Consider the following 23,789-nt stretch of genomic DNA (forward strand, 5'->3'; position numbering starts at 1 on the left):
GCTGCTGCATGCCGACGGCCAAACAGGCCAGGCATTCTGCTGTTGATCAAGTTCGACAACTACCACGTCCCATACCAGGTCTAGCTGAGGCTGTCCGCGCGGTTCAGTTACCAAGTGACCTGCGAAATGGGGCACTGGTGGCATAAGACGATAGAGAAATTAAAGAGGAGGTTTCAACATGATTTTCCAGGTTATTAAGAGTGTCACATCTCAAGGGTAGGTAACAGCCTTGGCTGAAAAGAAAAAAGGGTAGGGTTAGGTAATAGCCGCCTTGTGGAAGCTTTGCACCGATTCTAGATTTCTTTCAGCGTTTGCACCACGCAGTGACAATTATTAACTTTGATAGCTAGTGGCTAGAAATATAAGCCAAGCCAAAGGCTGACAAGGATCTGTTCTTACCTCACTGCACCTTGACCGATTCAAGTTCCAACTTTTACGTACTAATGCCGATCGCGGTTCGAGGTAGTTAACTGGCATTTGAGCTGAGATATGGAGTCAGAGAACTCAAAATAAAAGTTTCTTTCAGAAACGTGTGTGGGAGTGTGCAGTTTTGCAGGTCGTGCTGGTGCAAACTTTCTCCTTTTTCCTGCAACACATCTTGATCCCCGCTGCCTCTGGAATTGACCATCCAACTCATCAGCCTTTTACGGGGATCACGTGACAAATTTAGAACAATACTTTCTTTTTGATTCGCAGACATCGAGTTGAGTTTTTGCTCATTTTATAGGAGAGCTGATCTAGCTTCGCCGCGCCGACGTGGGAAGAAAACTTTATAAGATTCGATCTTTCAAAAGACTCGCTCTCCTCGCACGACACATGTCTCCTGCTCTCTTTGCTGCACACGCGCTAGCCATTAGATCAGAAAAGAGACAACGTGGATTAGAATCTCACCGAGATCTTTCGCGTGAGGGTTTTATAAAATTTCCTTCCGCCAATATACGCCACATGTGAGTAATGTGACAATTTATAGATGTAGTGATTGAGCACTGAAATGGAAAGATTTGGCTACTAGTAGGAAATGACAATCTGTTTGTTTGACAAGAAAAAAATAAAGAAAGAAGAAGAGTACTAGAGATAAGCTGAGGGTTATTGTCTTCTAGATGTCAGAGAAAGACACTGAAGTCTTGAGAGGAAGCTTGCCCAGAACAGGATGAGATGCAGCTCCTGCAGCACAACAAAACACAAGGGAAGTTAATTACAAGTAAACAGGAGAACAAACACGGAGTGTTGTGGTATATGCTATTCAGCTCTCTATTTCCAGAAATTTAGCTCCTGCAGCACAACAAAACAAAAGGGAAGTTAATTACAAGTAAACAGGAGAACAAACACGGAGTGTTGTGGTATATGTTATTCAGCTCTCTATTTCCAGAAATTTTCTGGGGTTGACAAACTGACAACAGTGGGATCATCAGCTCAGCTCAGAAAAACAATTCAGCAGCAGAGAAGCTCCACGGAGGCATGGATGATGAAATTTCTCGAACAATTTAGGCGACTATACAACGATCTCATACATGTTCCTGTTATAGATTGTACGTAGTTGCAAGAACACAAACCGTGTTGGCAGCTGCACCTTTTTCTTTCGGATGAAGAAATTTGATGCCTTCATGTGCAAGTCACGAGCATGGTGAATGTTCAGAGTTCAGACCAAGCGTTTCAACTGTAAGAAACGTCTACTTCAAAATACACGGCCATGGCCTGCAGTTACGCGGAACACTTGTGTCACTCTTCCTTACCGACCTCAATGTGCCGCTGAATTTTTTTTAGTAATAATCAACTCCAACTAGTTCAGCTTTGACGAGTCTTTACTACTTCCAGAAAGATTTTGGTATTACATCCAGAATAAGAAATAAATAGCGATTTTAAAGCAAAACCAAAAAGGGCCTAAAACCGTGGGAAATGGCACACCCAAGTAATGAATTTAGATGTACATCCAGGCAGTGGAAGATGGTTTCATAAAGTGGGAATAAATTGATGATTTGCCATAAAAAATTGACCCTTCGATTATAATATCACTCATGTCAATAAAATGTAAAGTCATCTGAGTTAATGACTATGGATCTGAGTGACAAATAAACGAAGCCATTTCTTAGCGGTGGCTAAAAACCTTGGCTCAACAAAGTGGAGCATGCACATCGCACAAGCAGAGGGAAACCAAGCATATCCAACAGGACAAACGTGAGGAATAAAACCTTGATATATCTGTATAATTTCCAGCTTCGACAAGTTAAGATACAGACTACATGCTCCAATTGGACGCTCGTCCGGCAATAAGCACCAGACATGGAAGTATTTCGTGATACGCTCACAAGCTAACACTGATTTATTCCTCATCATTTAGTGTGTCCGCAGATCCACCCTTGAGGTGCAGGTGCTTCTCCCTCCTCTGGAAATCGGTCAGGCCTTTGCCGCTCCCAGTGACACCAACCTTACCTCGGTGATCATCTGGTGACTTGAAGATGCTCTCCTTTTTGTGACCAGAAAAGAATCCAACCTGAAAACAAAGCACCAAAATTGAGCCCATTCTGTAAAAATCAAAAGGAAGTGTAGTTCTGGACTACTGGTACGGTGCTTAAACTGCACCGATGCTGGGGACACTTTTTGTCATCGAAACGTGAAAGTTTGGAGGGATATGCTGGTACCTTGAGATTCGGACTTCTAAATTGATGAGTGACTAGCCAAGTTAAGAGAGGGTGGGGGAAGATATCGTACCTTTTTAGCTTTCCCGTTGGTTGTTTGAAACTGCTGCCATGCATTCTGCCGCTTGTTTTGTGCAAGTTCAAGTTGCTCAAAGCGGGCTTTTGATTTGAAAGCATGTATTTTCTTACGTTTCACAGCTTTCTGCAAACAAAAAGATTAGTCAGAACACATTACCCCACAAGATGTAGCTTAAATAGAAGTGCAAGGCACGTTATTTGTATAGATTGCATGATTAGAAGAATGCTGAATGGTAATATTCAACTTGACTGCCATTGCAAATATGTTGAAAGGAAAAAAAATTAATTCACTTACGACATCCTCAGGATCACTTGGATCGATTTTAAGTTTGGTAGGCAAGCTACGCATCTGAAAATCAGATGTTGCGGCTTGTTCAATTTTCCTTTTTATTGCCATTTTTGTAGCTTCAGCTTTCTTTTCAGCCTGTAGCAAAGCATCATCCGCTTCCTCCTCAAGCGGCCTGACATTAGCTGGGTCCACCTGTACAAGGCAGAAAAAATAACAGTTTCAACCAACAATATACTATTATAAGTCAAGGAAAATACATGAATTCTGAAGGGATAGCAAATTTACAAAAAAAAGAGGGGATGAAGATACAATTAGAATGCTACAAGAAATACTTTTAGCTGCAGAAAATGTCTACAGACGCTAGGTACATTTGACAAATCAGGGTGACAATATCTATCTGCCATTTGATAAATATGAGCATGCAAATTTGGAGCTCCATAACATGAGTAATATGAGAAACCATTCAGTCTTCAGAAAGTGAAGAAGTAGCTTTCTGCCATATAATCAGATATGAACATTCCACTTTTTTATATAAAAAAAGACCATGATTAATTTTTCTGGGAAGGGGGCATACTTCTTCCTTATTTCCCCAGCCGTCATAGGCTACATAATATCCATTTGGTGTCAAAGCTTCAACTGTTGCATTGTACCTGGCAATTAAGCTGATCAAACATGCTGTAATAGAAAGATGCACAAAACGTAAAAGAAATATCATATCCTTACAACCAGAGATAGGCATATCAAAGAAACTTACCACTCCCCATCTTCACTCCACACAGCTTGCACTCTAGTCCCAACCTCAAACTTATGGGAATGCGAAAGATCGTCCAGTCCCTAGCACAAGACTGAATATGTTAGTGATACACTCAGGAAGATAACAAGCCCAATATTCAAAAAATGAGAAATGCAAATGTAATTCATCAGTATGTTCTGCTCATATGTGGAACAATTGGTATGTATTTGTCTTATGCAAATAAAAACAGTAAAGCTCAGTACTGCTGCCTGCAACAAAAGGCCAGAGCGTTGTAATGAAGAATAAATCTACCTCTGATTGCACTCCAGATGAATAATTTGGTGGTGATAGACCTGCATCATTCTGGGCACTCTCACTTTGCTTTGCAGTTGCCAAAAGCTCTTCAGTTAACATAATAACCTGTAGTGGTGACAGAAAACTACATTCAGCATCATAAACATAAGCAGCCTCCAAGTATTATTAAATATGCCCATATTTTGAGATCCGTCTTAGAACAGCAGCATCGACACCCAAAATCAGGAGGAGGTACTCTAGCATGACACAAACCTGCAATCAATTAAGATAAAGGGTAATGGACAACTTTGAAGCCATTGAATTTTGTACATAGCGTTCATTACTATTAATACGGTTACTCAAACATTCCCTACCATTGTTATAATCAACCTTCTCACCTTTCAAGGTTACAACAAAATCTAAATTCCCCAAAAATAAATCCTCTGTTGCAAGCTGCCTTTTCATGCTACCTTGCTGGGCATGGCTCCTTGTAACAAAGAAGAGAAGGGAATCGATAACAACAGTCCCCAAAATCAGAGAAGAAATTAGACATCCTTTATGTAGAAATCATTAACTCGACTAGCATCAAACCAACAGAAACAGTATCTGACAGTTAGCTGATACCAGTGTGAGGCTGTGAGCACATAACAGCATAAGATAAAACCAGCAACATAACTCACCTCTTGAAGCTCTTTTTCCATATCAAGATATTCAGAAATTCCAGGGTCATCTTTTTTCTCCTTGATAAACTTCCTAACCTGCAATGCAAAGACATGAGATACATCCCGGAGTAATGAATTAGATTGCTATAAGACAACTAACAAAAAATGCTACACAGAAAAAATAATTTGGTAAAGAAAAGAAAGGAAAGGATGTAGCATGAAACCAGAGTGATCAACAATTCCATTCTCAAGTAAAGTGCAATGCGGCTATAGCTTATCCTTGGTAGTTTCCAGACAGAACAAAATAGTACTACCTCTATTCTTTTTTACTTGCCGTTTAGGACATTGACACGGTCTCCAATGTGTGTCTTTGATCACTGCTTTTTCCAAGCATTTGTTATCGGAAGTTACTAAAAGTATAACCATTTGAAAGTATTTTCCATGACAAATCTGCTAATAACATTCTCGTGTGGCAAATCTTAATACTTTTGAGTATATTAGTGGTCAAAGTTTCCAAAGCTTGATTGTACGTATCCCTAAACGACATCTGAGAATGGAGGTAGTACATTGCAGTTGCTCGAAGAATATCCGATTGTTTCTCAAGCTAAATCACTAGAGTAGAGCCAAATATAAGAATGAGACAGCAGACAAAATATTCAAAAAGAGCGAGCATGTTCCATTTTCTAATTTTAAATATTGACCGCAACAACAAAGGCTCAAGTTTAAAATGCACAAGTCTGTAGCTAAACCACCATATGCATTCTTTTGTGCCGTTAAGGTATTAACATACAATGAAAGAATTAGTAGGCATAAACATGATGCCATCTTCACAAAATAAAGCACTTGAAAATTGTAATACATCGAAGGGCCAGTGAACCTTTCACTCACCCAACTAGTATTGATACTTCACGAGAATTATTATATAATCCATGTCTTCATGGCAATCAAACTACATCACGTGCATACTGAATGACCTGCAGTTCATACCTCCAAAAACTACTAGGGGGCTTGACTGACTCATACAAAAATCCTTTCCTAAGAATTTTCTGGCTTCAATTTCAGAATATTATACTAGGCGAGAACACTTCCCTGAAGGAGATACGAGTAGGTTTTCCATTATCAATGTTTCCAGTATCAAGTGCCCCCAAAAGGGGCACCCTGTACAGATTAAAGTTGTTGCGGTCAGATTTGCGGTCCTCAATTCTCAAAGCTGTCAGATTTTGGCCCTGAAAATTCTCGTTGATGTCCTTGGCCTCTCCAACTTCTCTAACATAACACCACATTGACAAGAAATCTGAGTGCTCGTTCTTGATAGAACGTTATGTTTGGATGACCAGGTCAGGTTTCGATAATCTGCAACCACATTTTTCTAGCGTGCAACTGGTAATAGGCACAAGTCATACAACAGCAATATGATGGAACTATTACCTATATCAATAGATATACAGTTAAATTGGACCACGTATATGTTGCAAACTCAAAAGGCAAGGCTAAGCATGATACTATGAATCCATACAAGATACAGAAAACCTAGATTTGACCCAAGCTACCCTACAATCTTATCATACGTACAACATTGACAACAAAAGAAATCCTAAATCAATAAAACCCTAGAAGTAGAACCCGAGCAGCGTCCAACCCTAACCCATAACAAAACAGAATCGAGAATCCAGCACACAACCGCACCCAAATCCTCACCCGCAAAGGAACGCTCCAAGCGAGAGAAGAGCCGCAAGCAAGAGGGAAGTGAAACCGCAAGAGAGAAGGAGCGAGGTGAGAGACCTCGCGGAGCTGGTCCTTGTAGGTAGAGAGGTTGGAGGCGAGTTCCACCACGCTCAGGTCCTCCATGGCTGCCGCTGCCGCTGCCGCTGACGCCGCCGCCCTCCTCCTCCTGCTCCTCTCTCTCTCTCTCTCTCTCTCTCTCTCTTCCCCCAATTCGAGCTCCGTTTTTTCTCTCCTCTCTCTCTCTCTCTCTCTTCCACATGGGCCCCACCTGACTTTGACACCCTTCAGCCCATTGGATATGGGCCTTATGGGCCGAGAGGTTCTATGGGCCCATAAATTCCTATGAATTTATCTTATAGGGGTTTCATTCATGGGAATATTATGAGCTAATTCCTTTATTTGGCCGTTGAAAAAATCCCTTTCTTCGGAAGAACTGCTACATTGGAAAAAGAAATTCGAGGTAATTCCTATGAACCATGGGAGCGATTGAGATTTGAGCCTTCTGATCCACCCCACTCATGAGCTGACTGATGAGGAGATTTGAGTCTCCTTTCGATACAGAAGATTATTTGCATGAAATGACCATAATCTAGCTCAAATTTTAACTAAATCCTAAAATTTCCCCTCGTCGGAAGAAAGTGGTAAATAAAGATTTGCACTTAGACCCATATAGCTGCTCGACATTGCTCTGAATGCTTGCATGATTGTAGAATTAAACATCTCCACAAGATATAGCTGCTCGACATTGTTCGTTGGACAAAGTAGCTCGGCCGCAGTCCACATCACAGACTGTAAGATATGTTCTGACTTCATTCATATTGGATTCACAAGGTAAACAACTATCTGACAATATCTCGTTCTCTGAAAATGTGCAACAAGTGAGCAAGTGTGTTCGCAAGGGAGGTTTGATTCTCGGTGCTATCTATGATTGGCCTGCAGCAGCAAACACCAGGACCTGAGTACCAAGTGTTCATTGTACGGTGGCGCCATCGCTGCAGCATGTTTCCACGCAACATTGCAAGGGGTTTAACTCGATGATCATTTTGGTTGCCCGGTGGTTATGAAAGCATAGAAATAGATGTGTTTAAAGGCACATCACCTAGTGTTAGCATCATCTTACAAAGCATCATCTTACAAGATATGGTGTTTAACAGGAGCCAAAGGTCTTAGTAGTTTGTGGCCGTAAGTTTTGATCGTTTGGTCGTAGTCTGTTCTCCCGGTGTGTTTTCTCTTGTAACTAGGGTGACCCTGTTGGGCGTTTCTGTGTGCAGATGTTTTGAGTCATCTTTGACTGCTTATCTTCTTCATATAATGATATATATAGTTCTCGTGCGTGTTCGATAAAAAAATTATTATGTGACCGCTGATTTCAATTAATCCCCGCGTCTCCTTTTGCAACCTATGTGCTACTCGTTTCATGTACAGTACATACATAGAGTCACGATTTCGCAACGGCAGCGGTTTCCTCTGCGCCTGCTTTGCCTGGGAGCAATGTCGCCGGAGCCTGGATCTGCGCAATCTCGAGCAAGATCTTGTTGAGGGACTGGGGCTTCGAGAAGAAAGGGCAGTGGTCGGCGCCCTTTATCTTGAAGATGCCGTCAGGAGGGTTCTCACAGACCACCTTCTCCTGCGCATCAGGCGAGAGCATGTGGTCATCAAGCGTCTGAATGAAGTAGCGGCGGACGGTGCCATAATTTTCAGAGGTAAGGGAGAGCTTTTCCATGATCGGGGCTAGAGGGATCGGCCTCATGGACACCGCAGCTAGCGCCATATCCTACAATTTAGAGTGTGCAAACTTGTTACCAAGTCCACTGAAGATAGAAACTAGAAATGGAAGTGGATACAGTACAGCTTTCAACTGACTAACCAAATATTGGAATAAAATGTACCTTGGAAGGAGTTTGGTTGAAATAGAGCCCCTTGATCTGCTGTTTATCAAACATGAGACCAGTAGGAGGCTTGTCCTTTCCATTACCAAAAATGAAAAACTGATATTCTTGCAAGAAAACATCTGCTGAACGAAGCTGTAAAATACAGCTTGATATCAGTTCCATTCAATATGCACATGGAAGTGCAAACATATAAAGAGAGAACACATACATCCTCTGAGAACACGTCATAGGGCCGCTGGCCATCCTTAACCATGGTGGCAGCAAGAAATATCGCCTTTGAGATCTTTTTGGGGCAGTGTTCTAACGCATATGAGACACTTGCACCTCCGCAACTATGGGCAACCAAGATAACCTGCATTGTTGCCGTTATGAACACGGTGCTAAGAAAACTAATTGCATTTTTTTTCTCAAAACAAAAACATAAAAACAGCAGAAGTAATAGTCACCTTCTCATTCTCAGGAAGTTTATCAAGGTAATCAATTAAAGGCTTGGAGTAATCTGCTAATGTAGCTATGCTATTTGTATCAGTATGGTCTATACCAGAACCTGTGAGGTCTAAGGCGACAGGATCAAGACCAGACTCCTCCAAGTGAGAGATGGTCTTGTACCAACACCAAGCACCAAATCCTTCTCCATGAATAAGGACAATTTTCTTTGTCTCTAGGTTCTCCAGAACAATTTTCACCTGAAAGCATATACCAGCAGTACCATTAGAAAAGATTTTTTTGTAGGAACCACAAAACATATGCTTGTATGAGAATGTTAGAACTTTTCTTATTAATTTGAGTGCAGACAAGGCCAAGGACAAAGGAACAAAAGTATGGTTCCCTGCTTGAAGCTATTTAAAGGTTGGCACTAACAGAAACCAAAAAGGCTGACCAATGACAAATAGCTCAAATCTACTGCTACTAAAACAAGAAAATAGCAAAGACAGTAAATGAGAGAAGAATATTGGAAAGGGGACTATGATGTCGAACTAGTGACACTGCTGTTGAAGTGCTAGCACTGTCTTGTAGTCCTAAATCCTAATGGCATATAGGTTTCCACATGAAAATGTATACCTGTCTTGTACTTACGTATAAATCAACAGTTGCACACAAAGATACCTTTCAGCGTATAGTGGCATAGAGCCATAGACAATGATCCATGAGATACAAAATAATTCGCAACATCTAGATAATTAAGTGTATGAATATTATAATTTTTTTATTTATGCTTTAGAAGTTTAGATGAATAGCATGCAAAGTGAAAGAAAACACTACTGCATGTCTACCATATCTAGATAGCTGAAGTTGAAAGGAAACTGAAACTATGCTGAGTGACAGCGACCACAGAAAGAAACAGCATGGCATTTCGCTATTGCTAGAGTTAACCAAAAAAAAATCATTTTAGCTCTCTTTCATCCTTTTTATTAAAAGACGAAGCAAAGTTCCAAGTTATAGCAGAGACTACTATATCTATCACTTACAATCCATAGTCTGACATCACAAAACATTAAAAAAAAAGACGTCAAGCTTCATATTCATTTTATTTTTGAAGTGAGTATGTGAAAAAAACATGCAACATTAACTAGAAACATATATGATTAGTCAGCTGAGCAGCACCAAGCAAGCACAGAGACCTCAGTTTCCGTTCAGTATGGTATAATTTCACCAGTGGAACTACTTCTAAAATAATTCAGAACCTGGAAGCCGATATTCAACTAATAACATGAACTCCAAATGATTATAAACTAAGACTTTATCCAACCAAGGAAGCTACGAAGAAATAATTCAAAAAGTTAGGACAGTTTCCATGTACAAAACACGACAAATTCTTCAACAAACATAAACGTACAGCACAGGCTACTAGTTGAACTCACCCAATCACAAGCAATCCAACTCTAACAACCACATTATAAGTCAATAGGTCGACCTAAAGCAGTTAGATATGAATCAATACGTCTAGGCCAATGTTGCAGTCAAATCACAGTCAAAATGCCACTGACCGTGCAAGAAACTTTAGTGATCCAGCGGTAACAGTAATGTGCTGATCTTAAGAACAGAATGATACAGACCAAACACCTCGATCAACAAAAACCTATGACAAGATGTTACCATAATAATCACTAGGATTTAGCAAGAATTTCTTACTATTCGAAAACTAAGGCATTACACTATGAATTACAGAAGTTTCACACAACTGACCAAATACTACGAATTACAGAAGTTTCGCACAACTGACCAAATACTATGAACTGCAGAAGTTCCGCAGCACAAAAATGTAGAATTCTAAGGTAGCATTAACAATGAAAACTTGTTGGTTCTAAGACTGGATTCGCTATGCAAAAGCACAACGCAAGGTTGAAACAAACAAGGAAGGATGTGAAGATTGGAGCAGAAAGAGAGGGGTAGGTAGGAGCCTTACGCTCTTGGCGTTCGTGACAGAATCCGGCAGGTCGCCGCGGCGGCGGGAGCTGGTGGAACCGGGCCCCATGCGGCGGGACAGGGACGCCCCGGCGTCGATGCGGCGAGACATGGAGCCGCCGGCGTCGAGGTGCTGGTGGATGGCCATGGCCAGCGCCTGCCGGTGCAGGAGCTCCTCCTCCGCCGGCGTCAGCTTCGGCGCACCGCGCGCCGACCGCGCGCTCCCCATCCGCTTGCTGCGCGACACCGCGGCCGCGCCCCGGTGGTCCTTGTGCGGCATGCACGCGAACGTGTTGCCCATTGCGAGAAGAAATCACCAAGCAAAACACCAGCCCGTGGAGTGGAAGAGGAAAAGGTGGGGTTTTTATAGGCTCTCAGGAACAAATCGGCGAAGATGAGCAAAAACCGACCTGAAGATACGATGAAATCGAGGCAGGAAACGAGTTTGGGAAGCTGTGAACTGCGAGATTTAAGCAAGAAGGGAACGGTGATTGCGCTGCAACGAAACCAAAGAAAAAAGGGAAGGATTTTTAAGCAAGAAATCGATTTCTGCTTTGAATAGTACGGGATTCAAGAACAAGCTCCACTGGAAATGGACTCACACAAGGAGAGAAATCAACACAACTCAACACACAGTCCTGTAGGAAAAAAGTCAGCTTTTGGAAGGAACAAATCAAGAAACTCTAAGACTGGAGAGCGGCGAGATTGGACTCCGGCGACGAACCATGACTAGACGAGAGATTTTTGCCAAGAACCGAAGCCCCAACCTCCAACTCGAAGCAGAGGGAGCGCCCTGTCCTGGGCCGAGAGAATTTCTTCTCGTTGCAAAGCAAAAGCACAGCACGGAACAGATCTGAAAGAACAGGCAGAATTTATGAGTGGTCCTAACACCCAACTCATTTCCACACGAATCTCGCCAAGGGAATTTATTTCTCTCTGCTCCTTCTGAATGAAAGAAAATAAAATCTTTGGAAGCTAATAGTACTACGTAGTAGGAATAGTAAGTAATCAAGGGAGGCCCAAAGCCAAAAGCAGGAAGCTTTTGGGCGGCTTCTAGGGCATTGTGTCTCTTGCTATGCTAGCGTCCATTGTGTAGAGCTGTACACCTCTCTAGTCTTGTTCTCTTCTGTAAGAGAAACAAAAAAGAAACACGAATAAAGTTTTATTTTTGTTATTTTGTTCATCTTTTTTTCTTTCTCTGGGAGTAGTTCACTGTGGTATGGTCTGCCTTTTGACCACGACGCTGTCCTTGTCTTCTCCATCCTGCAGATAAGGACGAAAGTGGCAGCTTCTTTTCCGTGTCATCACTGCAGGAGGATTTGTCTAGTGTTCTTTCCCTCCTGTTTTTCTTCCATTCCTGGGGATATCCTGGTCTGCCATTTTCAGATCCCAGGCCCTGCCTTTCTCAATTTTATTGTAAGCATGCAGGATTTAGAATTAGCACAATAGGTTACCTGCAAAGTCAGTAGGTGTTTGTCTGGCTTTTGAGCTCCAGAATGACTGTGGATCGTACCAATGATTTGCAGAAAATAGTGCTACCTGATGAACAGATCTGAAAGCGCAGTTGAAGTTAATGCGTTTGCTCTTGTCGTTCTTTACTAATACTCTTGTACGAGTAACTAATTGCAATTTTAAAATTTTATATTTATTTATATAATTTTAAATTCAATCAATTAAATAGAAGAAATTCAGCTCCACCTCTCTAAACATATACAATCAAGTAAACATTTTCTTTTAAATAAATATGAATTCACTCAACATATTTCTCCTCAATATACTTGTACAATACAACTCTACATAACATCATCTAATAAATCAAATACATCCTTATTGCATAGTTCCGAGTGTTCCGTTCAACTCCCCACCATAAATTCAGTGAAACGGCGCTGAAATAGTATGGTGGTGTAGGGTATGAAATGCAGGTGCGAGGACTGAAGTTACTACTGTACTTGCTTATGTGTTTTTGTACTGCTTCTTTATTCACCTGAGTATAGATGTGTTGAGTTATAGAGCCATGAGTTTTTTTTCTCTCCACGTGTTGCGCTCATTTTATTTCCTTTTTCAGGTGCAGTCAACTTTTAATTTCTACTATCGTTGGAAGTAGCACATGTCATGTCGTGTGAGACCATGGCTCCCCAATTATAAAAAACAAAATACAGTGCCAGTAATTAGGCTATCTTCAGTAGCTATCTCAAATTTTTATTTTAAAAATATTATTATAGCATCCCCTACTACTATTATAGCATCTCTTATTTTTTCATCTCCAACAGCTATTCTATTTCTACCTTCTACTCCTCTTTTTCTCTCTCCGGTCCCGCTGTCAGCCTCTGTGAACAGTACTGTTACAATGTTGCTACAGTACTCAACGGTGTTTAGCCCAGCCTTAGCTGTAGCACTGGATTCTGCAAATTTGGAACTACTGCTAGAGTTGGCCTTAGACAAGCAAATTGATACACAGTGTACATCTCTTGCCAACAGATAAGGAGATCTGAGATGAACTTTTTAACAATCTTTTGAAAAAAAGAATAACGTTTGAACAATTGATCTCCAAAACTAATCCAACACGACATGAAGAGACCCTGGTAGGATAAACCAATCCTGCTTCAGCTACCAAACACGATGGAATCGCCGAAGGATAGCTAAGCTCATTTTCTAAGATAACTAAATAACATAATGTCCCGGTCTCTGTATCAGAAGACACAAAAATTTAAAAGTAGGTAAGCTTAACCCATCTAATACAACCGGGCGCCGCGATGACTACGCAGGAGAGGTCTAGCAAAGGCATAGAACCTCGGTCAAAATTCTTATTTTCCAATAAATTTTAATGAACTTAGTCTCTATTTTTTAATAAAGTTGTAAAACCTAGTAACTAATATGCTCCGCTTAAATTTTAGGCTGAGTCCGCCCTGCCTTTTTTTTTTTTGGTCAATGCATTATTATTCTGATCGATACCTTATTGAACTCTCTTGATCTGTAGTAGTAAATCTTTGATGGCGACATTGGTGATGGCACCATAATCCCTTCTCTGTTGACACTTTCAAATTACGACCCGATTTAGTTAGTATATAACAAGCTAGTATGGCCATTACAGGACACAGGAGAAGCTCCATCGCCGTCCATGTCGATATGACCAGTGAGAATTAGTTACTTGTTGCGTGTTCAGGCAGGGCATGCCCATCATTCAGATTCAGTGCCTTGCCCACTCAACCTCCATCCAGCTGCTCCAATCCGTTCAGTTCAGTAGAGCCACAAGAACACACTGGCGCAACCATGATTACTACAAATCAGGTGCTCAAATGGTTCGCAACCGAATTATTTACCCTTGGACGTAAATATCATTCATTATTGTAGAGCAGGTCAAACCGTTTGCTATGTTTGTCCAATGAACGGCTCCCATCACAAGCATCCATCATTGGTATGAATGGTATCCATCTATCTCCCAACCGATTCATCTTTCCGCGACGCGTTGCCTCATCGTAATCTGCTAATTTAATTCGATTTACTTTGATTTTCCTGATGAAACAAATGCATGCTCCCTTCCTTCCTTATCATGGTATCCACTTCAGCTTCGCTGCATCTTCCTCTTCTCTTCTTGCTCTGAATCCTGAATATACATGCTACTCGAGACAGTGCTGTGTGCGTCTTTATCTGTCAACGGCATGCACATCCTTTTTCTCTCTAATTTCCCCCTTTTCTGGATATGCCGGTGTATTACATATGTTGCTTTCATTTCATATGCTCATCATTTGAGTTTGGATGACCTTTTCTAATGATCGATTGAGCTCCCGAGATCCACTTGACTGCTTGTCTAATCAGCACTCCTTTCGGTAATCAATCAGCATGGCGCCAATTGCCATATATTCTGATGGACACTGTATCCCCGTGGAAGATGCCGATCGGACAACCAATTCAGGTCTCAATCATCTCAACACTCTCTCAGATAAAAAAAAATCAGCATCTTGTTCTTGTTGCTCTACGTATAATGGCAAGAGGAGGAGGACTCAGTTTCAAGAACCTGGAGCCGTTTTGCCATTTTGCAGCCTTTTCTCTCTGAGCTGAAAAGGCTGCTGATAAGTTGTGCATGTCATTTTCTGCTTCTCTTCTCTGCAGGAACAACTCTCACCAGGACGAAAAGCAAGAACAGACAAGGGAACTATGCTGTGCGTATGCAGCTGCAGAGAGAGATGCTGTGTGTGAGAGAAATTTATAGTATATTCGAAGAGCTCTTTTACGGTGGTCCATACTACCTAGAGGTAAGAGTTAGTATAAATCTAATCCGACGATCTATATAATTGGATATTTTGGTAATTGTGGCAATTTTGTTAAAATTAACTATCATGCTTTTGCTAATAGAAAAATTGACGCCGCAAACATCGGATCGCTAACCCTAGCCGATGGGTAGCAAATGAACTCTCATGCCGAAGACAGATTAAAATGTTAAAATAACAATGAAATATTACTCTATTTAGAGACACATAACTGCAGTTAATTAGTTTTATGCAACGTATTTTTCTTCCCAAAATAACCCTAATACTACTATACTACTCACATATACTACCTATACTACTAGTAGAAAATAAGTAGTATTCTGACTAATCTGGATCGTTGGACTCTAAAAATAGATGGCTCATATTAATTTTGGACCACCGTAAAATTTCTCTATTCGAACTGTACAAGAAAAAGGTATTTGGTTTAAAAAAGACATGGGAAAAAAGGTGAAGAGATTTTTAACCACTTTGCGTTTGTTTCTAGTAGTGAAATGACATGATGATCCGCATGTGGGCCAAGTAAACCTTAAGGTTAAGGGATGTTAGATCATGTTTGTTTGTCTTTAGATTGTCAATTCTGTAAATAAATAGTTAGATTTTAGAAACGGATTTTATAAATATATGTCTGCATTATAGCATAATATATAATTTACTAAGATGAGCTTTTACAATCCGCAATTCAGAATTTATGGAGAAAACAAATAGGACTTTAATCGTACATATGTCACATGTGACGCTGATTTGACCGACACAAGACTAATCAATCAATTCGATTATTAGTGGTTAAAAATCTCTTCACCTGCTTCATGGGTTCATAGTTGGCTAGTTCAAAGCATTGTCACGCGTAAATAAAGAGAAATATGCAAAACACATAAACAAGGAAGAATAAAAGATAGATGGCTAGTACAGTAGTACCTAAAGCAATGGATATCGGACAACAATAGCCTATTATTTTTCACCAGGTGCGATTTGAAGACGAGACACATTAAATAGTGATATAACAATGACTTTAGAATAATTACGAATATTAGAACAGAATGAAACAAACCACTAAATTAGTAAGAGGCAATAACATTCTATGTTCTTATTTCTTTTTACAGGATGTATTAGTATCTGAAAAAGTCTTTTGAACTATACTTTATCCTTAATTTCTTTTACCGGCGTATTATGTTGTTGAAATAGAGTGCATGTGGGATGCCATTTTTCTGGTGAGTGGTCACTACCACACCCAAATGTACTTTTTTTTAATGCAGCAATCAATACCACCTACATAACACGCATAACATGATCAGAGACATTGTTCAATAATTGGTGTTATATGACTGGCTTCTGCTTTTTTTAGTGATCATATCATTGAGGAAGGAAATTTTATAAGATCCGATCTTACAGAAAGATTTTCTCTTGTATATATCACGTATATCTCTTCTAACTCTTAGTTGCACATATTAGCTGTTAGATTAGAGAAGAACAGTAGATATTAGGATTGTATAGAGATCTTTCAGTAAAAAAATTTATAAAATTTCCTTTCTATCACTAGCCTTTGCTCGGTTGGAAGAGTGTTGGATGGTGTGGGCTCGAAGGACCCTATGCCTGTCCTATGCAGCCGGTTGAAATCCGGCAGGCCGGCAACTGTGTTATTTCGAGGGAAATACAGTAGGAGAGATTCATATGTAAAATTGGTGATAACCAGCATGGAGAAGCTTTAATTTAGAGGCATACATGTAACAGCTGCCGGCTGGGAAAGCCTTCATGATCTCGTCTTTCCGGCCATACATGTAAACAGGTAGACAAGCTTTTCTACTGCTAGCCCATCCTAATTTGGAGGCTGCACTCGCGCTTGTACCAATCTGAATGAATATGGAAGGAAAAAATAATTGAGAAATTAAATTAAAATGTATCTTGGTTTATATGTGATGAGTGATTGATAATATTATTATTTTGATTTGTTAATTTGTGAGTTGTATGAGTATGATTATGTATTGCAATTATGATCATGACTAATTAAAATTACAGAGAAAATAGAGTTGACGTTTTTGTCTCTAAGTTCAGAAAAATTACATACACCGGATGGTTTAGCGGTGGACAATTTATACACACCAAATGATTCGGCGCTTAGGAAAACTACATACTGGAGTATTTTAGCTCAGAAGCAAAAGATGAAGTACACACCGGATGATCCGGCAATAAAGTGAAGAGAATACCAAACTATTTCTTGTAAAGAGATTGCAAAATAGGTTCTTATAAGAATGTACACGTCAGATGGTCCGGTAATGGAAAAATATACATACTGAAATATTTCATCCTAGAGGCAAAGATTGAAGTGTACACTGGATGGTCCGGCGATGAAGTGAATTGAACATCGGAGCTTTTTTTGCATAAAGGTTACAAACTGGCTCTGGTGGACTTGTACTCACCGGATGGCCTGACGTTCAAAGTGATAAATGCCAAATGCTTCATCGGAGTATTTCTTGTAGAGAGGTTGTAAGATGGCTGATCCGGAGAAGAAGTATATGTCGGATGGTCCAACGCTCAGAAGCTGTGAACATCGGATCATCCAACATTCACGATTTTACTAGGATGTGTCTTAGGCTGAGGATTTCAATTTGGAATAAACTGGAGATGGTTTGGAGATATGTTTGCTTGTCTCAAATATACAGGTGATGGATGCAACTTGGCGGTCAACAGTGGGATGATCAGGGCCAAACGGGGTGCTTGGTGTCAGACGATCGAGGAGGCCGGACGGAGTTAAGAGTGGTTCTAAGTTGTGCACATGGAAAATGAGCAAAGCATGAGAAGATGGATGAAGACAGTATGTTGACAAAATAAAACGAAGGGGATGATGGTGCAAGTGACAAAACGGCTCAAGGGATCAAAAGCGGGAAAGACTCACCGACGATCAAGATTGTAAGACGGAGTATACGTGTCAATATCAGAATACTTGCTTGAGGTGAAAAGCAAGTGGCAGTGAGCCACACTTTAAGAAGCATGCAAGGTGGTTTCGTGGTTTGGCCTTAAAACCATGGAAGGATGGAGGACATGTGGTATCATCGCGAAGTTTGCGTCGAGGCGAAGCTAAGTTATGAAGGCGCCATAGCTGTTCGATGGATAGAGTAAAAAATAGACCAAAATACCCCGGTGGTAGATAGAAAGTCATTAGAAGAGTGGATTTTGGAAATAAGAAAGCTTAAGCTTTAAGCTACCTCCCTATGCCTATAAATAGAGGGGTAAGTTTGTATGTGAGGGAGAGTCAAGCACTTGAATTTATATGCTAAGGTTTTTAGAGGAGATGAGATAGAAGAGCTTAGCCTTTGTAATAGATGAGAGTTTTGTGTGAAAAAAAATATCTTGCAATCTGCTAAAAACATGGTTGATCTTTGCAAGAAATGAAATGCATGTTTTCTCTGATGCTTGTATTTATCTCATTCTAGTTTTTTTCTATTGGCTCCCTTATTTTGTTGTGAGTTTTTCTTTTTTTATTGTGATTTTTGTTTCAGTTGATGAACTGAGATTTTCTATCTTGTGAAGTTGTTCTTCTTGTTACTAGAAACATAAAATTCACATACAAACATATACAATCAGGTCTTAAATTATCTTGTCTCTAGATCATCAACTCAGAGAACTTCTTCTTCCAGTAATTTTTTGTTTGGAGTAAATTTTTTTTTTCTTCATGTTGCTATCTTTTTAATCTATTAAGAATTTTCCTTTTTTATGATGTTAAACTAAGGCTTGGATTGATATATGAGTGTTTGCATAACCCGTCGAGTTGAACTTAGTTGTCTAGTTTGAACTTGATATAGCACTAGTTTATCTAATCTTTGCATTGATCATAAAACTTTAGATGCTTTTATGGTGATATCTTTTGAATAATTGAACAACACGATCAAAACTTGTTTTACTCCCGGTACTTGTGACACAAACTCACTTCAAGACTTTGTGCGTCTTTGAGTTATATTGTTTACTTCTCATAGTGCTTTGATATCTCTAGTTCTTGCAAGTGCTTTGTGTTCTATATGTGAAGCTTTGTAGACTTGTATTTTATTTGCACATCTTTGATATTGTCTTGTATCCTTGATATTTGTACTGTCAAATAGGGAGAAAATATACCCAAATATATTATGCATAAATATTCAACAAGGGGGGATTTGCATTTATCTAGAAATAAAAAGGAAAAAATAGAAAATATACAATCATCAAGCAGGAGTATGTGTTTTTGGATTTTCGAGTTTTTCTTTCTTTTTTGAGATTTTTAGCTTGTATTTACCTCTCTTAGGGTTTTTACAACATTTATTTTGTCAAGTGATATATTTTATCCTTTCTCGAGCTTTTGTTACTTGGATGAGCTTATTTTATTTTAATTTCTTCAAACTAAAATCTTTAAGTTTTGAGGGTTGTCAATGCACCCATCACGGGGGAGATTGAGAAACAAAGTTGAAATGTATATTGGTTTACTTGTGATGAGTGATTGATATCGATATTTATTTGGTTTGATGATCTTCGGTTTTGCATGAACTTTGATGTGATTTGAATTGATTTGATATTTTATTTGAGCATATTGATTATGGACTAACTGGAATTGGAGTTGGATATATATGTGTTTACTTGTCTTATGATGTGCAGGTGATGGATGTAACTTAGTGATCGACGGCGAGAAGATCGGGGCCAAGAAGAGTGCTTGGTGCCAAACGATCAAGGAGACCGGACGGAGTCAAGAGTGATCCTACCTGAACATGTGGATGTCAAGTGAAGTATGGAAGACGGATGGAGACGACATGTTGGCAAAGTCAAGCGAAGGGGATGTCAGTGCAAGTGACAAGATAGCTCGAGGGATCGGGAGCATAAGAGACTTGCTGGCTGTCAGTATCGTAAGACGGAGTACACACGTCGATATCAGAGCGCTTGCTTAAGGTGTAAGTAAGTGGGGAGTCACGTTTTGAGAAGCATGCTAGGGTTTCATGATTTGCCCTCAAAACTGTGGGAGGACTGGAGGAGTACGTGATACCATCACGAAACTTGCGTCGAGATAAAGCTAAATCGTGAAGGTGATGTGGTCGTCCAATGAATCGAAAAAAATGGATCAAAATACCCTCGGTGGTAGGTAGGAGTGTACTACAAGAGAGGGATATTTTGGGAAAAAAAATTAGGAAACTTAAGAGTCAAGTTTATTAGGCTTATGAATAGAGGGGTAGGGCTATGAGAGGAGGTGAACCAGTCATTTTTAAGTCCCTTATGTCATTTATATGAGAGTTTTGTGCTATGATTTTAGAGAAAAGAAAGAGTAGTGCTTAGCCTATATATTAGGTAAAAGCTTTGTGAGGAAAAATCTTTAGTCTGTCTAAAATAGGACTAATCTCTGCTGCAATAACATTTATTTTTCTTCATATTATTGTGCTCATCTCATTCTAGTTTCGCTCTATTGGTTCCCTTGCAAGTTTTTTGGTTTTTAGATTTGATTTTTGAGCTGAAATTCCCAAGTTCATTCCTTTCAGGACGGGATTTTCTCTCCTTTCACTTCGCGATTCCCCTCAAAGTGAAACTGTTGGAGATGAGAGAAAATAAAGGGAATGAGAACGGGAAAAGGAATCGGGAAGGGAATGAAATAAAAGGAATATGGTTAGAGACAGTCTTAAATTCTCTTGCCTCTAGATAATTAACTTGGAGAGTTTTGTTGCTTGATGTTCATCTTTTTTATTTCTTTGCAAGTTATGATCTTTCGAATGCTAAGACATATGGATTGATCTTAAATAAACTTATGACTCATATATTATTTATGGAGTCGTGTTGCCTTGATTTTCTCTGTTTAAAATTTTTCTATATTTTTACTTCCACTTGAGTTTTGAGGTATGTTGAGTAATCTAAATAGAAGAAGATTATTAATTTTGCAAGAAATTTATTAAGACACTTATTCATCCCTTTCATCGTCAATCTCGTTACTACGCTGCGATGGCAAACTGTGAGCATTCGAGGATTACTCGTCACATTCCAAGTTCATTCAACCAGTCATGTTGATGCAACAAACTACAAAGAGATGAATGCAACGGCAGCAGGTACAAATGTACAATAGATTTGAGACCCCCGCTCTTGGTGTAAGTAGAACCCTACTCGGTTCCAACGGTGTCCTTCTCACTGAAAATGAGCTTCGCTCTCTGTAGTTTTTACGGCGTGCCAGGGATCACTGAGCCTGCAGATACTGCATTTGCCATACAATCACTTTGGTTCAAACACTGCAGATACTGCTGGAGCGGAGGGGATCATCACATGATCAAACTACTCCTTCCAATCTTGAGTTCCATATCTTGACAAGCGAACCGTGCAGTTGTCAAGGCAACCAATCCATTCTTTCTCCAAAGCAGTGATGGCAGCATTCAGGTAAAGTTCAGACAAGAGCTGCTTGTGAATTGTGATGCGCTTACTGGAACTCTCCACAGCGGGGAGTACTATTTGAATGCTATCTTTATTCCTGGAAAACTAACAAACTAAAAAAAAACCCTGCATAGAACAAAAAAATCATGAGCAGAATTCTTCTCACTCCAAAGCAGCCTCATCTAGAAACGAACATTCTTTTGGTATAAGGTGTGACACTAATAAGTTCATCAGTAGTTCAAAACCTCGCAAAAACTCAGTTTTTTTTCCCGTGAGAGCAGAAATCTTAACAAAGGCCACGAAGGGCATTGAAAAGAGTAAAAGACATGTGTTTGAGGTATATACTACAGCAAGGTATACCATATCATCACCTGCACACCTATTAGCAAAGGAATCATATATTACACACGAGAGCAGGATATATCTATGAAAAATCCTATGAAATTCTCATGTACAAGAGGTGAAGCATATGTACAAGTTCATGACATCAAGCCTCCATTTTGGCCATATAATCATGAAGGTACTGTTTTTTGGTAATTATAGCTTCCACCACAATTTTCGCGAGTCATCTGCCCCCATTCACCATCTCACTTGGCTTACATTTACCTTTCCCAAAATGAAGATATCAATCCTTACCACATCCAAAGCCTTCCCAGTTTCTCAAAAGCTATACAACTCCAGCAAAGTTGTCATTTCATCACCCAGAAACGCACTGGAAACCCTTGCAGATGGCGAGCCAAGCAGCAAACAACACCAGACAGATGATGACGTCTACGACGACGATGATCTTCACATGGCGCATCCACAGCAACCGCGATGGCTGCTGCCGTCGCAGCCTGGATTGGCTTGAACTCCGCTCCAACGACATGCCACTGACCTCTTCCGTTGGCATATCTATCCTCATCCCCCTAGTTCCATGGTGTTCATCGTCACACCCCACCGACACCGCCTTATCCTTGGACTTCTTCTCCTTCCTGCTCCCGCTTTTCCCTAGCAAAGGCACCTTCGACGACGTGCAGCTGGAGCTCTCACTCGACCCTCCTCTCTCCGCACTTTCCTCAAGGACAAACGCCGCACGCGGCATCTTTTCTAGTGAAGCCACCAGCCTCTGGACAGCCGGTACCAGAGAGGTATGGAAGCCATTCCTGTTCGCATTCCTGAACACCTCCCGCACACGCTCCAGGAACTGGAGGACACCCGCATTCCCGACGCTCGGGTCAATGATGGCGAAGAAGGTGTGCCCATCAGCCATCAAGTAGCCGAAGCTCCTCGATCCAATGGTGTGGATGTAATGCCGGTGGTACGAAGGCGCGTTCTCGAGGCAGAGCGCGGCCGTGGCATCCATCTGCGGATCACCATCCTTGCTATTGTAGCAGTAGATGACCTTCCTCCCCTTGGCAATGCAGCAGTAGACGGTGTTGTCGGCCGACGAGCTCATCCGTGGGTCCTCCTCGACGATATCGACCTCAAGGGGCTTGTTGGCGCGCGCTGATAGGAGCTTGACTGACTTGGATCGGCGAGGATTCATCAAAGTCTCCGGATCAACCCTTGTTGCCGACAACAACTTGCCCCAATTCAATTCAATAATCAATACCACAACAATCGAGGCCCCTGTCTGTCCACGGAATCCACATCTGACGCAGCAGCAAATCGCACGGCAACCGGCGGCGACTCCTCCGGCGGAACGACGGCAGGACCACGGATCAAGAACTGCAAATCAGCAGGCCACGGTTAGCGTCGACCCGTTTCCACGAACGATTACCGCGTCCCTAACCCCGTACAACATTTCCCCCATCACCAAACTAGGATCACGCGTCAAGAAGCAAGAAAAGGCCCTTCCTTTCCTCACCAATCAACCATCCGCTGAAGAATGCGCTAAAAGAAAAGAAAAGAAAAGGTGAGCGGCAAAATTACCTGCAAGAAACGGCTCGGCGACGAGGGCTGCGGGGCAGGAAGCTGCAGTCGTGCCTCGGATGGGGATTTTGAGAGGGAGAGGAAGGGGAGTAGTGGGAGGGGGATGCGAAGCGAGGTGGAAGACGAGGCGAGAGCGTGCTGTTATTAATGGAATGGAAGGTCTTGGGACGACTTGGCCTGGCTGGGCTGGGGTGGGGATTCCTTCCATCCATTGACCGGGCTACCAAACGAAGATGATGGTAGGAGGAGCGAGCAAGGAATTGAATGGAACGAGAAAAGAAATGGATTAAAAATGTTACGCGGTTTGAGCATATGTTCCATTGTTTAAGAGATGAGAATGTCTAAATCGAATTTAATGTCAGTTTGTAGTTCGTTGTGGTGTGATGTGCTATACTGCTAAAACCGAACCAGTGCATTTGTTGCGGGTGTGTTTGGTTATCAGCATGATATTTTTTAAGATGTATTTTATAAATAAGATAAATGAAGTTATATTTGTTGAAAAGAAGAATATTTAAATGTTTGTATCTGTTTG

The 23,789-nt window shown here is 40.8% G+C and overlaps 3 protein-coding genes across 9 annotated transcripts; all 3 read right to left on the reverse strand.

The window, feature by feature from the left end:
• Positions 1-2,176: 2,176 nt before the first annotated feature.
• Positions 2,177-6,633, reverse strand: LOC133899098 (uncharacterized). Of its 6 annotated transcripts, none has more exons than XM_062340035.1 (9): positions 6,475-6,540; positions 4,711-4,788; positions 4,429-4,517; positions 4,049-4,156; positions 3,758-3,837; positions 3,578-3,653; positions 3,010-3,195; positions 2,710-2,838; positions 2,177-2,491 (listed from the first exon to the last, which is right to left on the reverse strand). In XM_062340035.1, the coding sequence occupies exons 4-9, from the start codon at positions 4,148-4,150 to the stop codon at positions 2,321-2,323; spliced, it is 744 nt and encodes a 247-aa protein (XP_062196019.1). In that variant the 5' UTR covers positions 4,151-4,156; positions 4,429-4,517; positions 4,711-4,788; positions 6,475-6,540; the 3' UTR covers positions 2,177-2,320. The 6 variants fall into 6 exon arrangements, with proteins under 6 accessions (XP_062196019.1, XP_062196015.1, XP_062196016.1 ...); XM_062340031.1 differs by having other exon boundaries at positions 4,049-4,303; XM_062340032.1 differs by having other exon boundaries at positions 4,049-4,303; positions 4,405-4,517.
• Positions 6,634-7,703: 1,070 nt separating this feature from the next.
• On the reverse strand, positions 7,704-11,860 carry LOC133898883 (putative methylesterase 14, chloroplastic). 2 transcript variants are annotated; one of them, XM_062339687.1, is made up of 6 exons: positions 11,440-11,860; positions 10,717-11,211; positions 8,756-8,995; positions 8,518-8,661; positions 8,307-8,441; positions 7,704-8,191 (listed from the first exon to the last, which is right to left on the reverse strand). In XM_062339687.1, the coding sequence occupies exons 2-6, from the start codon at positions 11,014-11,016 to the stop codon at positions 7,856-7,858; spliced, it is 1,155 nt and encodes a 384-aa protein (XP_062195671.1). In that variant the 5' UTR covers positions 11,017-11,211; positions 11,440-11,860; the 3' UTR covers positions 7,704-7,855. The 2 variants fall into 2 exon arrangements, with proteins under 2 accessions (XP_062195671.1, XP_062195670.1); XM_062339686.1 differs by having other exon boundaries at positions 10,717-11,353.
• A 9,828-nt stretch (positions 11,861-21,688) lies between these two features.
• Positions 21,689-23,545, reverse strand: LOC133899083 (phytolongin Phyl1.1-like). Its single transcript, XM_062340007.1, has 2 exons — positions 23,258-23,545; positions 21,689-23,053 (listed from the first exon to the last, which is right to left on the reverse strand). The coding sequence occupies exons 1-2, from the start codon at positions 23,463-23,465 to the stop codon at positions 22,041-22,043; spliced, it is 1,221 nt and encodes a 406-aa protein (XP_062195991.1). The 5' UTR covers positions 23,466-23,545; the 3' UTR covers positions 21,689-22,040.
• Between the last annotated feature and the right edge of the window lie 244 nt (positions 23,546-23,789).

This window comes from Phragmites australis, chromosome 18, assembly GCF_958298935.1.
Source record: "Phragmites australis chromosome 18, lpPhrAust1.1, whole genome shotgun sequence".
NCBI classification, from domain to species: domain Eukaryota; kingdom Viridiplantae; phylum Streptophyta; class Magnoliopsida; order Poales; family Poaceae; genus Phragmites; species Phragmites australis.

Excerpts from the sequence above, each read along its gene's own strand:
- LOC133899083 (XM_062340007.1), bottom strand. The coding sequence starts at position 23,465 with ATGGAAGGAATCCCCACCCCAGCCCAGCCAGGCCAAGTCGTCCCAAGA. Across the intron at positions 23,054-23,257 it reads CGCCGAGCCGTTTCTTGCAG|TTCTTGATCCGTGGTCCTGC; the intron begins GTAATTTTGCCG and ends GCTGATTTGCAG.
- LOC133898883 (XM_062339687.1), bottom strand. The coding sequence starts at position 11,016 with ATGGGCAACACGTTCGCGTGCATGCCGCACAAGGACCACCGGGGCGCG. Across the intron at positions 8,662-8,755 it reads AACTTCCTGAGAATGAGAAG|GTTATCTTGGTTGCCCATAG; the intron begins GTGACTATTACT and ends GCAACAATGCAG. Across the intron at positions 8,192-8,306 it reads TCAACCAAACTCCTTCCAAG|GATATGGCGCTAGCTGCGGT; the intron begins GTACATTTTATT and ends TCTAAATTGTAG.
- LOC133899098 (XM_062340029.1), bottom strand. The coding sequence starts at position 6,540 with ATGGAGGACCTGAGCGTGGTGGAACTCGCCTCCAACCTCTCTACCTAC. Across the intron at positions 4,157-4,710 it reads TGGAAAAAGAGCTTCAAGAG|GTTATTATGTTAACTGAAGA; the intron begins GTGAGTTATGTT and ends TCACCACTACAG. Across the intron at positions 2,492-2,709 it reads CCAACGGGAAAGCTAAAAAG|GTTGGATTCTTTTCTGGTCA; the intron begins GTACGATATCTT and ends CTTTGTTTTCAG.